Genomic DNA, 18731 nt, shown 5'->3' with positions numbered 1-18731 from the left:
TGCAGTCGAAGCACTCTGGAGTATTCAAAGCTTTGAATCGAAGCTTTGAATTAAAGCTAGTCTCACAGGCTGAACTGAAAACAAGAAGATGGTGCTTAGCAGCATGCAGCAGCTTTATCAAACTTTAACAGCTTCATCAAACTGTGAGTTTTAAAGTATTTCCATGGTTCAACTGCATAAGACATTCCCCTTATATAAACTAGACAGAGTAATAGTAACACGCTGTGAAAGGCCACCTGAACAGCTTTAGTGGCTCTACGCTGCAATCAAATACATTAATTATTGTCATCTGATGGCCAGTGATAGTGTGTATGAGAGAACAAGACAGAGGGAGTTAGCAAGGTTACTGTATTTGGCTATAAATATACACTCAGTTGCCAGTTTATTAGATGTACCTAGTGAAAAGTAATGTAGGCCTGTAGGAAATTCTCCGTCATGATGAATTGTAGATGCACCATCTTAAAAATCAATACCACCAGCCTCCACTGGTGTCCATTTTATCATTTTATTTGTCATGTGATTTTGTGCTGTCTTGTTGGAAAATGCATGTGCGTCCCTACACAAGATGTCATCTTTCGCAGCATGTGCTGCTCTAAAATCTCAATGTACTTTTATGCATAATGCTGCCTTCACAGAAATGTAAATTACCTCTGCTGAGACCAGTGACAACTTCATGCCATGCTGGCCCCTTTCTTTTGGAATTGTTGTTGGTAACAGTCTGGATGGTCCTTTTGTCCGTGGTCCAGAGCACATGGTGTCCATCTTATCAAAAAAAGATCTGGAATACAAATTTTTCTGACCACACTACCTGTTTCCACTGTGTGATGGTCCAACTCAGATGCCTCCAAGTCAATGCTGCTTCTAGAAAAGGTTAACATATGACTTTGAGAATGTAATTCCACATTGTAGTGCTTGACAAAGCTTTTTCCGAAGTAATTCCTTGCCCATGTGGTTATATCAGCTATTAATGAATGACGGTACTTGATGAAGTGCTGTCTGAGAGATTGGAGATCGCAGATGTTCAGCTTATGCTTACGCTCTTGCACTTTATGCACTGAACTTTTTCCAGATTCCTTGAATCTTTTCATATTATGTACAGTAGAGGGAGAAATATGCAAATCCCTTCCAATCTTTCTTTTAGGAACATTATTTTAAACATTTCCATAATTTTCTAACCCATTTTTTGACAAAGTGGAGATCCTTTGCCCATCTGTGTTTCTGAAAGACTCAGCCTTTCATGGCTCATGATGGCAATCCTTCTTTAGAGAGTAAGATTGTCTCTTGATCATTTCCCAGATGGGGCAGTGGATGCAGAGATGACTGAACAGGTCCCATCTTGACATGCACGGTTTCTTACAGATGCCACATGTGGTTGCTGTGGGAAGCGTCCACTGGTCAGCATACTGCTTTTGTGCCAAATCATGATTAAAATCACCTGATGACATCACCTGTTTGGAATAATTCATCATCTCATCCTAGGACTGCTGGGATAGGCTCCAACCGTGTTTGTTAATACAAGTAGAAGTGGTTATAGAAAAAGAATGAATTAATTCTAATAATAATGACAATTATTATTATTATTATTGTTATGCCTTATGGCTAGCCTTAAACTGGTCCTGCCCCCAATTTCTTTAATGTGTTTTAGACCTCAAATGCAAGAATGGATGAAAATTAACGAATGGAAAAGGTTGTTCTTCCCCACGTTTCTCCCAGTGTGCACTTGAGACCTTGCATGGCAGCACCCTGGCATCAGCGTATGCATGTGTGCATGAATGGGTGAATGTGAGGCATCACTCTGAAGCACTTTAACCATGAAGGTTCATTTACCATTTTATCATCCAACAGAAAAGCATCCAGACATGAATGTCACTGCTGTCATAAATTAATGTCCCAGTCCACCCAGTTGTTTGGTAAATGGGTAGAATGGGAAGGAGGGATCGTAGGTTCTCCTATTTCGTTTGTCCAATTTCTTATGGGGTGTAACATTTGAGGGGCTGTGTATATAAATGGCTGTAATTCCTAAATGGTTAATCAGTATTTTTGTTAAACCCCCTTGAATTAAACCTGTAAGTTGACACTAAAAGCACATCTTGACGGTTTCCTTTCAACTCCCTTCTGGTGGTACACAGAGGCAAAATGAAAATAAAGTGTGTATTTGTCCTAATACTTATGGACCTGGTGTATGTTAAGCAGTATAATGGTTCACCCAGCAGACACACACGTGAGTTTATTAAGAAGCTTGGCAAATAAATACGTCAGACAAAAACACACAAAGGACGTGCAGGTCACTGAGTAAAACACTGTTTTTTTTAATTTACTGCCATTCCTATTGCTTCAGACAGACAAGTTGTGGCGCAGGGAGCACAGAGCGATTCAAACAACTCAACGTTACCGCCGATCTACAAACAAATCTCCGTGACTACAACAAACAACAGAGATGCAGCAAAAGTAGAAGCAGGAAAAACAGCGTTTGGCAACCATTAACATCTGGGGGGGTTCAGAAGTTAAAAAAGAAAAGGAGTGCATTCTGCATTTTTAATAGTAAACGTCATCTCTACTTCATCGTGATCTAGATACAGAGAGAAATCAAACATGGAGGGCTGCTACACTGCTTTGACGTCGGCCCCCTTTTCCACCCTTTTCTAGGTTTTTTTTCCTAAGAGGATTTTGTCATAAGCGCCGGATCTCTTGGATGGCCTGCAGCATTACAGAGGGAGTGCGGTGCTTGACGCGCTTTAAGAGTAATTAAAAGCGTTTGAACAGCTGTAATTATGAGAAACGGCGGTTGTGTTCCGGGTCATTCTATCAGCACTGCCTTTCATCAGAGCCAAAGCCGCTCGTCTCTTTCTCCATATAGATGTCTTCGAGAACAAACATCTTACGGTCTGCCTATGAGCTCGCACGCACATCAGCATGCCTCGGTGTTTACACGTGGGGCATGGTTTACGTACGCGCAGGAGTGTGTGCAGGCCAACAAATAACAAATATATTCACATAGCCAAAAGTACAAACACACATATACACAACGTGATGACACCGTCACGTATGAACATAGAGAATTTTTCTTCATACGCAGACACACCGACACACAAACATACCAAATATGGCACAAGCACACCATTAGGGGTCGGTCACACTAGTATTTTGACAGTGAAATTTAATAGTCTTTAATAATAATAGTATTAATAATAATAATAATAATTTTTCTCAGTGTAATTCAATGTAAATTCAATCTGTGAATTTGCACTAATATGCCCACAAGGCAAAATATTAGCTTGAGTAATCCAAACGGATATTTAGGGTCGGGTTCAACATTCAACTCGACATAAAAATTTGCACTTACGCCCGGTCAAAAGCCACCGCGGTGATACTGCTGTCCTTTGAGGACACGCAATCTAAAAGCATAAACTGTTTCTAAAAACTTATATCATTTTCAGTCTGTAAAAAAGACTGGATAGTACAAATTGATTCCTTTATAAATAACTGTTAACTTATTATAAGGGTAGCAACTGTTCTAGCTAGCATGACTTAGTTGCCAAAATAGCACAGCAAGCGAGCTAGCTTAGCTAATTGGCATGTAGCTAATGATTAACACTGTCAATCTATGTTTATGGAATAATATTTGTTTGCTACTCAATTAGCTATTGAAAAGAAAAGTTCATTTAATTTAACCCTAGGCATTTTAAAACGTTAGCATCAAGCCTCTGGGTGGTGTACTCATTCTGAATGACTGTTTAACTTGCAAGTCATACTAATTACTGTTCAACAAGAAAGCCATGATACTTGAGGCAGTTGTCTGAGTTTGAAAAAAAAAATCCACTTTACAGTCAAAATAATAATAATGAAACACGGTTAGCAACCTAATTTTATACCTATGACAGCGGTACATCAGGGCTGCAGAAATGCAGTCAGCAGAGGGTTTTTTTTTTTTTTTTGGACAGATTAGAACTCCATCAAACCATACTTGATACATAATAGCACAGCCTTTTTCATATGTAAGGGTATATTTTAAGCTATATCATACTGTACCCATCTAGTACCCCAGTTTATAGTAACCTTTCACTGAGAGTTCTGGTCAGTCTGTTCAGTATAGATGTTCAAGAACGCATCACAACCTATATTACACAATTTTTACCTTTGCTAAAGCAGTTTTGACTTCTTCAAGAGTTCTTTTCAAAGGTGAATCATTCATCGGCCTGATGAACAATGTGTTAATGTAACTGGTGTTGAAAAACATGAACTTGACTTTGAGTTAATAAAGTAATCTTGCAGTTGTGACGTTAGGTATTTTATAATTAGCTCAACACGAACATCACGGTATCCCCTGTAGGAACCCAGGCTGCCAGTCCAACCCATTCCACCAAACCACATAGATAATATTAGATTTGCCAATCCCTAGTGTGACCAAATCCTCAAACGGTAAACACAGAACAACACATTCTTCATGTTCTCCACTGGGTGACATTCACAACTTTATCTTTCTTTGGTCTCTTCAGGCTCATTCCACTTCTGAACACAATAAAAGGGATTACACTATGCACGAGTGAAGAATGCAATACCATGTAAGCAATGTATGTACTTTTTTTACCTTTGTATACTGTATTATAACACTCTGTGACAAGAAGAAAGCATAGATGTATGTACTCAACTGCAAATACTGAGAATGAGTCAATCCACTGATGGAAGCATGTTTGGATTACATGAGATTAAGTAACAGTGTACAATGAAATAATAAATAGCTGCACAACGTAGGCTAACACTGAAAAGCGGGTTTCATTAGATCATTGTGACACTAGTAGCTTGTTGCTAAGCTTGACTTGTTAGCATGATGGTACTGAAGCACTATTCTGGTCCTACTGTGGTAGTCTGGTTTCCCTCCAGCCAAGCAAATCCCAAAACGGGGTGGCTGAGGTGTCAGAGGACCAGGGGTCAGCTGGGGTTTGTGGAGGGTAGAGTGTGGGGGGGGGGATATGCCCCAATCAAAAGGAAATCCATCTTGATGTGATCACAACACGGCTGTCTTCAGTGCTCTGTCCCTCAGTTCATGTGGGGGCCAATCAGAAAAGCTGGTCCTTCCCAGTCTTTCTTTCACACTCGTTCCATCCATCCTTCACATCCTGTTGAAGAAGAACAGAAGAGACGTAGCCAGAAGATCTAGCCTTATCTTTATTTGTTGATGAATGCATCTTTCCTTACATGGTGGACGTACCTCCAGAGCAGTGACTCCACTCTGTTGATGATTTCAGCCAGATCAAAGGGCAGCGGCATGCCAGGGTCATCTGCGCTCCAGAAGGGCCGGTCCACAGGGGCCTCCTCAGGGGGCAATGTCTGGGCTAAACTTGAGTGGCACCTACAAGGCAAGTAGACACAGAAAAACATATGCAGCCATTAACACCTCCCAAAAACACTACTACTCATGAGGACGCGTGGTTCAAAGGAAGTGTTCAAGACTTTTTGAATGTTTCGATTTGGCCTGTCCGTCCGACTTCCTCCATCAGGAAACCCAAGACCTGTCCAAGACTACATTTGGCATGAGTATCAGTGTAGCATTTGGTAGCATCTTCCATAGTGAATCAAACAGTTGCTAAAACTACAATCATGTCACGCCAAAAGGGGGCACTGTGGGAAGTCAACGTATGTGCTTCCTTTCAAGTCTGTGAATTGTAACAATGCTGGTGCTAGCCCAACAACCGGCCTGAATTAGGCCAGATACTGGCTGCCATGTAGGAGTGGGAATTCCCACTCCTAAACGATTAATAGGAGAGCAGTGCTCGCGCCACACCAAAGTGAGACTGACATCAGCGTCTCAGCCGCCAACCAATCACAGGCTAGGAGAGAGGCCAGTATCCGGCCTAATTCAGGTCGGTTGCTGGGCTATGCTGGTGCAGTTAGAGGCCCTAAGATGTGGTTAAATATATAAATAAACTATGGGGGGCTCAGTGCAGAGCAAGTTACTCAGGTTGTATTGAATTATGCACATAGAGGGGGTCAATCTGACTCAAACATCAGCAGTTGATGTAGAACACTTGGTATCACAACATATCATGATAAGGATACAAGATACAGCAAACGTGTGAAATAAAGTTGTAGTGGGCCAGCTAAACCCCCTGATAAACTGTATCTGGATATAGTCTCTACCCTAGCCTCAAGGTATAAAATACACGTGTTTATACTCCGGGGTATATTTTGGGCTACACCACACTAATGATCTCTTTTAGATATCATACTGTGTTTTAAATAAGTAAGTCTTTATTTCAATGTCCTGAGTTTTTGAACCACAATCATAACAACAATATTTTAAAATAATATATATATAAACTTGTTACTGCAACACAGAATATCTTCACAGTAATAGCACTGCATGGCCAATTTAGGCCATGCAGAATACTATGATACATATCATTTTTGTTACATTTCAATTTGATTTCCGTGTTATGTGCATAACCTGGTAATATCAAAATGTAAACATGCTTTGGGTTAATATACACAGTCATCAATGCATAGGGCAAAATAAATTTTGAATTCTGTATCCTTGTTTTTGTTTGTGTGTGTGTCTATCCCAGTTTGTTTGCATGTGTGTAAGGTGGGTGTTATCTTGCTGCAGGGTGTATAAACCAGACTAGGCCAGAATACATACCTGTGATATAACACAGACTAACCTATTTTAACCCCAGGTCACCTGGAAGAGATTGTGCACAGGTGAATATATTTGGAAATGCTGAGTAACACAAAAGTGAAGTGCCTGAGGATATGTGGCGTAGCAACATTGTTAGTTATTGGTTTTAATTCTTGTGATTCATTTGTGGACTGTTGTGACTATTTGTGGTAGCACCCAAAATGACGTTAAGTAAAAAAAAACCTCAAAGAGGACTCTTGAATGGCTGGAAAACATACTCCCAGAGTGACGCTCTTTCAGCAACAAGGCCACCTTTACAGCATCACTTTGTGCGTCCAGGTATAGCACAAAATGTTATGCTTTATATATCACGGCTGAGTGGATCCTTGTCATTGGATTGGTGCTTTATGTCACATGATATGGATTATTCATCCCATTTGTGTTGCATTGCATGTAGAGCGTGATTTGGTTCCATTTAGAGTGCAAATTTGGTTCCATACATTTGGTACCATTGCACTCTACACACACACACACACACACACACACACACACACACACACACACACACACACACACACACACACACACACACACACACACACACACACACACACACACACAAAACGAATCCACTGGAGACTGTTAGCAGGGATGTTAGAATGAAAAGGTGGACTAATTTCTGACGTGATTTTCTTCGCTGCAGTGAGGAAGTACACAGTCTTTTTTTTTTTTTTGGTAGTACACGTGCACGTGGGACAATGACACAAGCGGGATGACAATTTGATTGAGCTAACTGACGGTGTTAGTTCTTGTAACACACACACACAAACACAAAAATCCACTTCGCTGTAAGCCGTCTGGATGCTTGAAGAGCTGTGCAGATGAAAAGCTGATGTGATTTTTGGCTGGACTGAGGAACTTTTTTTTTATGGAAGTGCGAAGTCAGTGCGCAGCATCATCGGACTACACGTCACAATTTGGACTCCTATTTAAAGTTCGTGTTGGACTTTAGCAGCAGTGGAACACCAAAATGTACAAGGGTCTATTTTAGTCATTATATAAAACAAATAATGAATGTTTTTATATTCTTTCAATGGAACAAATATTTAATTCGGTGAAAGCTGGAACATGTTCCACACACATTTCACCTCATGAAATAGTCGTACTATTGAACTCATAAACATTCATTATTTGTGTACTATGTCGGTATTGTTTATCATACATAGTGTTAACACCCTAGATTGCACGTGCATTATGCAAACAGTAGGTCATTGTTCAATCACACCCACAACAACTTAATGTCAAACTTAACACAAGTTATTATTTACTTGGCATTAGTTATGATTTCTGCAGTGGTTTGAACCCCTAAGGCCACCATAGCCCTGAGTTACATCTTTTGTCAGACCACTGTAATGATTTACTGAGTCAGTGTTCTTGCTCTATGTTGTCATTGCAAATCTGACCACACCACAATGCCTCTTGACAGACAAGAGTGACCCTTGACCCGATGGTGCAAGGGGGAGAGATGGAGGATGGCATTTGTGTGAAGTGTGCATGCCTGTAAACGGTGGTCAGTTTCCTCCAAGTATCTACAGGGCCACTGAACGCCCCCCCAACCCCGTTCAGTCATTGTACAAGGGTCTGTCTTGTCATATCCTCTTACCAAATACACATCCTTAAAACCTCAAACAGCCCTCAAATACACACAAACACAGGCTACAGGCTAAAGGGGAGGGGGATGGAGAGGACTAACTGTGAGGGAAAAATATGGGGGTCGGTTATGGATGAGATAAGGGGATGTTAAACTTGTCAGGGGACAGCTCGGGGCTGCCACAATTTGTGGTTATATATTTTTTGCCGGAGCCACTTAATGTTCAGTTGGCTGTTGGCCTAAGTGCTGCATTTTGGTGCGGTTAGCCCCTGAAAGAGTTGCTGCATTATGGCGGTGAGGAGCAGCATTAACATCTACTGTTCCAATATATCTTCTGCGCTCTGGATCAGTGCCTGATAATAGCATCTGTTAACATCCACTAAGTACCATTATGTAGCACATCACTTCATAAATAATATGATTAGGCGACCTTGGGGCTTTGTGACGGGCTGTGTGTTTAAATGTTCTCATCATTTATTTAGGGCGCAAATTAAAGGAAGCGCCACTTCAGATGAGAAAGAGGAGGAGGAGGACACACTGGCATGTATAGCTAGGAGGCTGTAACAGAGGTTGCAAACTGACCAAGACCTGACAAACACACAGAGACAAACAAAACAAAGTACTGTTCAGCTGACTTCAGCTCGGGGACACTCTAGACCAAGAGAACCAGGGATTTCATTTGATCCAGTTAAGTATTCACGCATTTTACGCGAGTAGTGGAAGATGGTCATCGTTGCACAGGGGAAGGAGGTTCCAGATGCCTACCTGCATTAGCTGCTGGTTTGGACCTGGATGCTGCTGTGCAGAGGGCATTAACTCTCTTCTATCCCCTTGGCTGGAGAAGGCCATAGGGAGGCCCACTTTTTACCTGGCAGCACCCATCTAGGCCCTGAGGCCCATTGATGCCAGTGTTTATCTCCAGAGTCCATAGCATGAAGAGGATGAGAGTCTATGACTCCGCATGGATGGGACACCAATCTGATGCAGGCTAGCTCCTTAGCCAAGGACCAAGTACCCATTTACAGTTGGGTGCACTGAGACAATGCAAACTCTGTGGCTTGTCCAAGGACAGAGACAGAAAGCATGAGCAGGATTTGAACCAGGCCTATATACTGGCAGGCTAGCTCCTTATCCACTGATATTCACAGACAGATGGTTATTTTTAAGAGGTGGGGATGTACTAGGTGGCTGCCTCTGTGGCTGACCTCCAGCACCAAGGGCAGGTCCATGGTGTGGTGGATGCAGCAATGCATGGCACCAGTGCTTAATTTGGTAATAAGAGAACTCAGCCCCAAGAGAACTCAGCCCCAAGAGAACTTGGCGCGGGTTAAGAACTCGGCCTGGGTTAGGCTTAGGGGTAGGGTTAACCCTGGGCCCAGTTCACAGTGGGCCGAGTTCTCCTGTATCGCTTGATCCCACATCTGACCTGCAGTCGAACTATCAGCCTCTTTTGTACTGCCAAGAATTGTAAGGAAAGGCCTCACACATCAAAAAAAAAAAAACCTGACCAGCCACCTTCAACTGAGCTGCTGCATTTATCTGACAAGGCACCATACAACATTAGCTTGCAAATAGTGGGCTTCTGCTTTACAAAAGATATAAAAGATATTTGGAGTGGAAGACTATCAAAGATAATACAGTGCAGGTAATTCAGCACACACTCTGACACAGTCTACCACTGTTCACGGAGGACCGTACCTTCACTGCTAAAATGGAACCAAACAAAAAGTCAATACCAAGCGAGGTGCCTTAAGCTCTCCGGGGCTCTTACTAGAAATTCAGCGTAAGCCACAGTAACGTACAAACAAGCCTTACCGAAAGACTTTCCCATGGCAGGTACAGCCCACCTCAAAGTTAAGGTCAAAGACAAAGAGGTGGATGTGGGGGTGAAGATGGAGAGAAAGTGTTTGTGAGTCCGCACTGTTCCAGTGGATTAACCCCAGACAGATATGGGCCTAACTATCCCATCTGGCGCTCGGTCAGGAGAGATTGGCAATACAATCACTCATTTCAATTTGCCCTGAAACCTTATAGCCTGGCAGGGCCCTGCTCAAATGGTATGCTAATGTGAAAAGTATCGAGGATTCTATCGCCTCTATTCCACAGAGGCCTTTCCTTCTACAGAGCACTGTGCACTTGAACTGTGGCTGAGGCAGGAGCGCCACGGCCCTCGCTGCAATCAGGGCCGGAACCCCCTTTGCGCTCAAACTAACCACTTTAGCTAAAGTGAGTGTTAATTATGGACAGGCAAAGCAGTCAATAAAAGGTTAATGTAAAAGTCAAAGGATAAATTCCTTTAAGCATTGCATCATTCCACCATCTCTGTGACCAACACGCTGCTCGCAGGTCTCCTAATCAATATGTTTTACTGTAATGCGCTCCCCATCGATTTCCTCCCCCTTGCTCAATGGTCTTGGCTCCATCACTTGGGCAGAGAAAAGAAAAGAGGTGAGAGGGTAGGCGCGGTAAAGGCAAGAGGAAAAAAAAAACGAGAGTAAATAAAATGATTAACCCAGGTTTCACTTTGTTGTTTTACTGTTAGTGGTGCACTGAAAGGCCTGTTAGATGAGTGCAGGGTGGTCCAATCATCTCAGCCATCGCAGTCCTCAGCATCATCAGCCCACTCAATCTCTGGACAGTGTGTAATTGTGTATCAGCAGACTCCAGCAGAGCCATACATTAAATGGCCGTCTGATCCTAACAGGATGGAAATCCACCTAATAGACAACATCAGCGCTTCCGACTCGTGCAATTACACTGATAAATGCACAACTGTGTCAGGCCACGTGAAAAAGGAGCCAGAAAACATGGATAGGAGACAACGCTTATTACATTACAGCTGCAAGAGGTCATTTGTAAGCACACAAGAGTGGACAGTTCAGTCTGCTTAACTCAGGACATCATCTTTTGATCAGGGTGGAGTAACGCTGCACCTAATGGAAACTCTAACTGGATTACAGTGGGTCTGATATTTTTCCTAAACTTAATGTGGTTCATAGAACTTTCTGTATGTGCATTAATGCAGAAAATGTATTTTCCGTCATCTTAGTGAAATGTGACAGAAGCATTAAATGCAGTAGGTTTTGATGGTATTGGTCATAAAACAGTTTAAACTCTTTAATTTTTTTAAGGATTAAATCAGAAGCTTTGAACTGGCAAATCCTCTGGGTATACTGTAATTCTGCACTGGCTGACCTCATGACCTGCCTAAGGTTTACACTTTGGCTAAAAACTTTTAAAGTCACTTATCCTGACTGCATATATTCCATTTTATCAAACAATATTTGTGTTGGCGGCAGCACGGAGGCTTACTGGTTGGCACTGCGAGAAGGTCCTGGGTTCAACTCAGAATGTTGTCCACGTTTGAGAGGGTTCCCTCTGAGTACTCCAGGTTCCACACTCTTCCAAAGACATGCATGTTAGGTGATCTGGTGACTCTAAATTGACTATAGGTGTGTGTGAGAGAGAGTGAATGTGTCTTTCTACAACAATATCAACTGGTGTAGTGCACCCTGCAATGGACTGGCAGCCTGTCCTGGGTGTACCCCACCCTTCAATCAGAGATCACTGAGATAGGCCCCAGGCTCCAGTTAAAGGAGAAATTATTTCAGTTTTTCTTCACTTGGTCAGCTTGGCCAAGTCGTACAACTCTTCCCGGGGGATCCCAAGGTGTTCCAAAGACAGCTGGGAAATATAATCTCTCCAGGAGTTCTGGGTCTTCACTGGGAACTCCTGGTTGGATGTAGCTGGGATACCTCCCTAGGCAGATGACCATAGGGCATCCTCACCAGCTGCCTGAACCACCTCAGCTGGCCTCCTTTTGATGCAGCTCTACTCTGAGTCTCTTCCAGACATTCGAGCGTCTCACCCTGTCCAGGAGTGTAAGCCAAGATACCAAAAGGAGGAATCTCATTTCTGGTGCTTGATTCCATGACTTTATTCTTTCAGTCATTACTCAAAGTTCATGACCATAGGTGAGGATAGAAGTGTAAACTGAATAAAAAATTGAGAGCCTCACCTGGCTCAGCTCCTTCTTTACGATGACAGTCTGGTACAGCATCCGTAAAACATCAGACGCCTCCCCAATCTGTTTATTGATCTCACGCTCCAACTTACCCCCACTCGTAAACAAGACCCCAAGATACATGAACTCCTCCACTTGAAGCAATAACTCTCAATTCACCATATTCCAACAGAGGACCATGGTCTCGGATTTGTAGGTGCTGATTCTCATCCCAGTACTGTCAAACGTGGCCTCAAACCTGCTCAGTGCACATTGGAGGTCACCGCCTGTTGAAGCCAACAGAACCACATCATCCACAAAAAGCAGAGATGCAGCTCTGAGGTCACTAAACTGGACACCCTCTGGTTCCTGACTGCGTCATGAAATCCTGTCCATGAACATCACAAACAGGACTGGTGACAAGGGGCAGCCCCAGGGGAGTCCAAAACCCACCGGAAACAGGTCTGATGTAATGCAGAGAATACAGACACAGCTCCTACTTTGGTCATATAGAGAAAGGATCGCACGTGGCAGCAAATGCAGTACCCAATACTTCTGCAGCACCCCCCCACAAGATACCCTGAGCGACCTGGTCATACTCCTTTTCTAAATCCACAAAACATATGTAGACTGGCTGGTCATAATCCCAAGACCCTTCAAGTATCCTTGCAAGGGTAAAGAGCTGATCCTCCAGACAGAACCCACAATGCTCCTCCTGAATCGCAGGTTCGACTAATGGTCAAAGTCTCCTCTTTAGTACCCTGGCATAGGTTTTCCCAGGGAGGTTGATCGGAACAACAACACACTCTCTGCTTCCCTTTTTTAAAGATCAAATCAAATCAATTAAATCAAATCAATTTTATTCATATAGCACCAAATCACAACAAACAGTTGCCCCAAGGTGCTTTATATTGCAAAATATAAAGCGCCTTGGGATGGGGACCACTACCCCAGTTTGCCAATTCAGACGTACTCTCCCTGCCCGACTTCCATGCAACATTATATAGCCATGACAGCCCAACAACATACACAGACTTCAGCATCTCAGTACAATTCTCGTTTGCCCCCGGCAACTTGCCTCCAAGGAGTTTTGTGACTACCTCTATGAATTCCACAAGGGTCATGGCACTAGAGCTGCCGAGTCTTCCATCATTGCCTCCTCAATGGAGGGCATGTCAGTAGGGTTGAGGAGATCCTCAAAGTGTTCCTTCCATGGCCTGTCAATATCCTCAGTCCAGTTTAGCAGTCCTCCTCCCCTGCTGAATACAGCCTGGGCTAAGAACTGCCTCCCTTTCCTGAGGCACCTGACAGTTTGCCAGAACTGCTTTGAGGCTGACCAAAAGTCACTTTCAGTGTCCTCTCCAAACTTGTCCCATGCCTGAGTTTTTGCCTCAGCCACCACTGAGGCTGCAGTCCTTCTGGCCTGCCAGTGCCTTTCCGCCGATTCCAGAGGGGGAACTTTCTTAATTAAAGAAAGGCTTTCATTGAGCAAAGTTGGATCTGCGCAAGCCAGGTTCCTCCTTAGGAGCTATTTCGAAAAGATTTAACTGTACACTCTGTTACACAAAAACAAAAGAACCTTAGGGGCATACATTTATTCATACATTTTCTGAGCCCATTTATTCCAATTAAGGGACATGGGGGGGTTTGGAGCCTATCCCAGTGGTCACTGGGTGAGAGGTGGGGTACACCTGGGACAGACCACCAGGATGCCAGGCTACTGTAAGACTGACACATATAGACAGACAAACACATTCACACTGTCACACCTACGATCAATTCACATATTCACCTAAACTGCACGTCTTTGGAAGTGGAATGAAGCCAGGGCACCCGGAGTGAACCCTCGCAAGCACAGGGAGAAGATACAAAGGCCTCACAGAAAGGGTGAGGTTGAAAGCGAAACTGGAACCGTCAGATAATTGAGAAAAGTTGCACAAATGAACACACAGAAAACAATGAACCTTTGTCCTAAAGGCCAACCACAACCTCAGGATCACAATAAGGAATTGATGAAGGAGTTGGAGACATCAGACATTGTGACTTCCTCCATATTTAAGAACGCGCTTCATCACCATGAGCTGAAAACAAGGAGGAAGCCATTAACCCACAATTACAGAAAAAGCTTTGTACAAGTGGAATGATGTCAAACCAGTCCACCATGAATTTAAAATTGTAATTCTCCCTATTACATAAAGGGAAAATCAACCCAGAATGCACTACTTCCATCAACATCTGTTTTTTTCGTTGAGTCAATCGAACTTCTGGTCCCACTGTTTACCATGCTTGACAGCCACATTTTATTATTAGCTGTTTAAGTTTCCAAGTGATCTCAATGGGACAGCTGTGGTGTGGACACAGGACTTTGAAGCAGTTAGCACTGCTAGCTATTAGCGATAGCTACACGTACCGGCTTATTGATTGTGGCTGGACATATAAAAGAATCAAAAGACATAAAGGTGATGATGGCAATCGGATGTTTAACGGCCATCATATGGAACTTTGAAATATCAAAGCATACGCTGTCCTGGGGAGCCCGAAGCAACGCCAGACAGCAAGATGATATTCTCCCTGATTACTGTGTCCTGCTAAGGAGAAGTAAAATCAACAGGATGTGGTTGCACCGCATGGTATGTACGAGGTCTGTGATAAAAGTAACGGACCTTATTATTTTTTTCAAAAACCATATGGATTTGAATCACGTGTGATTACATCAGACATGCTTGAACCCTCTTGGGCATGCAAGAGTTTTTTCACGCCTGTCGGTTACGTCATTCGCCTGTGGGCAGTCTTTGAGTGAGGAGTCGCCCACCCTCTCGTCGATTTTTTCATTGTTTAGGAATGGCTCAGAGACTGCTGCTTTGTTTGATCAAAATTTTTTCAAAACTGTAAGGCACAACTGAGTGGACACCATTCGATAAATTCAGCTGGTTTTCGGTAAAAATTTTAACAGCTGATGAGAGATTTTGGTCTGGTAGTGTCGCCATAAGGACGGCCCACGGCGCCTGACGGTGATCTGCGCTTCGAGACGGCAGCGTCTCGCCGTTTCAAGTTGAAAACTTCCACATTTCAGGCTCTGTTGACCCAGTAAGTCATCAGAGAACAGAGAACTTTCAGAAGAAGTCGGCATGAGGAGTTTATTCGGACATTCCATTGTTAACAGACATTTTGTAATGAAAGAACGTGCGGGCAGAGTCGCATGTCGGGCCGGACCCGACCGCGGGGGGGTCGCGACAAGAAAAACACCTCCGTTGGAAAACTTAACGGGCAAGTTGGAACATGCCCAAGCTGTTAAACAATTTCTCAGTTACTCACTTGTTGAAAGCCACCAAAAGCCGCCTGAATTTTACAAATGGTTTTCAACACGGAGGTGTTTTTCCTGTCGCGGCGCACACAGATTCGCCGTCACGGAAACGACTCGGCGAATTTGCGCGCACGTCTTTCATTAAAAAATGTCCTTAAACAGTGGAATGTCCGCATAAAGTCCTCATGCCGGCCTCTTCTGAATCTTCTCTGTTCTCTCACGACGTCCTGGGTGAATTAAGCCTTAAATTAGGATGTTTTCAGCTCGAAACAGGCCGACGACGGCGCCTGGAAGCGCTGCACGACGTCCCGCTCCGTGGGAAGTCCTTACACCGACAGAAACACCCCATAATCTCTCTTCAGTCGTTAAACTTTTCACCGAAAACCAGCTTAATTTCTCGAATAGTGTCCACTCGGATATTCCTCACAGGTCCAGAAAAATTTTTGATAAAGCAACGCGCGCCGTCTCGAGCAGCGTGTGAAACAAAGGAATTCAGCCGAAAGGGCGGGACCACATCTCACTCAAGGCCTGCCCACAGGGAAATGACGTCACCGACACGCATGAAAAAACTCACGCATGCTCACGAGGGTTCAAGCATGATTGGTGTAATCGCACGTCATTCAAATCCATATAGTTAAAAAAAAATAAAAGGGTCGGTTTATTATCTAATAGACCTCGTATTTCTTATTTGTTAAATAGTTTGTCCAGTCTGGTTTACACTTACTGGATGTATTTTAATGCTGACTGAGCCAGAAAGAGTGCAACCAGAAGAACAGCTGACTGTAAATCTCTTCAAAATAAGGCAATAATAATGTGTCCTAATGGATGTGACCATGTGCAGTAAGGAGAATTGGTAGGCAGCATATTAGGAATCATTTTCAGAGTGTGAATCCTGCCCAACAAATTAACTATACCATTTTTTAAAGACTGTTAAATGTGAATAAAAACAGTTACCCATGTGAATTAAGGGACTAAACTAAAAAAAAAAAAAAAAAAAAAAAAAGCAAGGGGGAATTACCCTCAATGTATGAACCCTGCCCTGCAAATTAACTGTACCGGATGCAAAAGAATAAACTCTTTGTAAACGGGGAACAACGCCAATCAATCACCAACTGTGTGAACTCAGGATGACAGTCAAGCAAAAGAATAAATAAATAAACAAAAGGGCACAGGCGCCATGTTAGTAATTACTTTCAAAGAATAAATTCAATCATACAAATTAAATACACTGGAACTGGAAAGAAAAAGGCTTTGCAAAAGGGGAATAACGCCAGTCAATCAACTGTGTGAAGTTAGAATGGTATTTTGTGTTTTGTATTTGAAGTACCATGGTTGGAATCATCTTCAAAGAAGGAACCCTGCCCTGCAAATTAGTTATGTTGGCAGAAAAAAGAAAAGTCTTTGTAAAAGGGGAATAACGCCAATCAAACCACCGTGTGAATTTAGCACTGCAGCTTTTAAAAAAGTACCATGTCAACAATATTTTAAAAGTGTGAACCCTGCCTGACAAATTAGCTATGCTGGATGAAAAAAGTCTTTGCAAAAGGGGAATAACGCCAATCAATCAACCATGTGGATTTAGAAGTGTATGTCTTTGAAGCAGTATGTTGGTAATCACATTTAAAGTATGAACCCTGGTGATTGTTTTGTAAAAAGTAAAAGGGGAACAGCACAACATCAATCAACAGCATGAATTCAGAAGTGTTTTTTAATGTATCATGTTACAAATTACTTCCACTGTATGAACCCTACCCTAAAAATTAGGTTTGCATGATGAAAAAAGTCTGAGTGTTTTTTTAAGTAGCATGTAAGGAATGACTTTTAGAGTATGAGAGCTGACCAACAAATTAGCTGCACTAGATAGTAAAAAAAATCTTAATAATGGTAATAACACTAATCATTGAACTGTGTGACTTTAGAACTTTTTTTTTGGGGGGGGGGGGGGGGGGGGATGAGTTGGGAACCACCTACAAAGTATGAGCCTCATTCTACAAAATAGCCACCCAGGCCTCTGCAAACAAACAAAAGCCTTTTTTAAAGGGGAACAATGCCAATCAATAACTGGAGTAAAATTAGAAACTCATTTATATGCCTGTATTGATCAATGAAAGTGAAATGGCTTAGATCACCTGCTTCCTCATTCTCTAACTGTGCTGCACGTAGTTCTCAAGCATTCCTGTGCAGGTGTGAAATTTTATGGTTTTGCTGACCTGAATGACCGGTTAACAAAGAATGCAATTAAACAAGTCATTAAAAAAAACAGGCATGTGTTTCATAAATCAGCCTGCCCCTGAGGGTAAGGCAAGGAAAAACCGAAGTGCATTATGTATGAACATTCTGTTCATGATGTGTAAGAAAAGACTGACTGACGCATTTGACACTCCTCTCCAATGTCATGCAAACTCATACACTGAAAGGTAAAGAAAACACAAATGTCAAAATTCCAAATTAGAATGCAATTTTGACACTCCTCTCCAATGTCATGCAAACTCATACACTGAAACGTAAAGAAAACACAAATGTCAAAATTCCAAATTAGAATGCAATACACTTTCAACCAATGAAATGGCTTTCAAATATTGTTTGCGCACTAACTGCTTTTTCATAGATGTGTTCCTGTCACCAAAACAGTTTTCTCGACCATGCACATGCACTACAGACAGCATGGTTTTGTACATCTGAAGCCTATGGATTTGGTGTTATCATTCGTTTCCATCATGCCATGTGTGATGGAATATCAATCAAACAAAGCAACTGGAATAATGACGGCAGGAAAACCACAATACGCTATGTCCCCAATTTTACATATTTGAGGCCAAGGGCGGGAAGCATTTATGACCTGTTAAACATGGACAAGACAAAACAGCCAGATTGTTCTTCAATCAGATAAAGTTTGGTACGAATGAAGATCAGTACAAGGGAAAGACAAATTGACGTATAATAGTGGGTAACTGTCTTGCAGCTATGGCGATTTGAGCATAAAAAGCCATATTTACAGATTTTAATACAACAACTTAGATTTTAAGGTAGCACTGGACGGCAGATAGAGGTCACATAGTCAACTAACAATGGACAAACAGAATTTTTACTGATAAATGAAGGTTGAACATTGTATGGAACGGTGACCTTACAGAGAGAAGAAGAAAGAAGTCTTACA

The 18731-nt window shown here is 42.5% G+C and overlaps 1 protein-coding gene across 1 annotated transcript in view; it reads right to left on the bottom strand.

Annotated features, from left to right (window-relative positions):
* Positions 1-2285: 2285 nt before the first annotated feature.
* Positions 2286-18731, bottom strand: part of fto (FTO alpha-ketoglutarate dependent dioxygenase) — a 395093-nt gene continuing 378647 nt past the window's right edge. The window contains 2 exon segments of the mRNA XM_034186276.1: positions 2286-5117; positions 5210-5350. Coding sequence (XP_034042167.1) covers positions 5111-5117; positions 5210-5350 — 148 coding nt within the window. The 3' untranslated portion in view covers positions 2286-5110.

The sequence above is a fragment of the Thalassophryne amazonica genome, chromosome 2 (genome assembly GCF_902500255.1).
Source record: "Thalassophryne amazonica chromosome 2, fThaAma1.1, whole genome shotgun sequence".
Lineage (NCBI taxonomy): Eukaryota > Metazoa > Chordata > Actinopteri > Batrachoidiformes > Batrachoididae > Thalassophryne > Thalassophryne amazonica.
The sequence above is the reverse complement of the archived record's forward strand: the minus strand, read 5'-3'. Positions and strand labels throughout refer to the sequence as shown.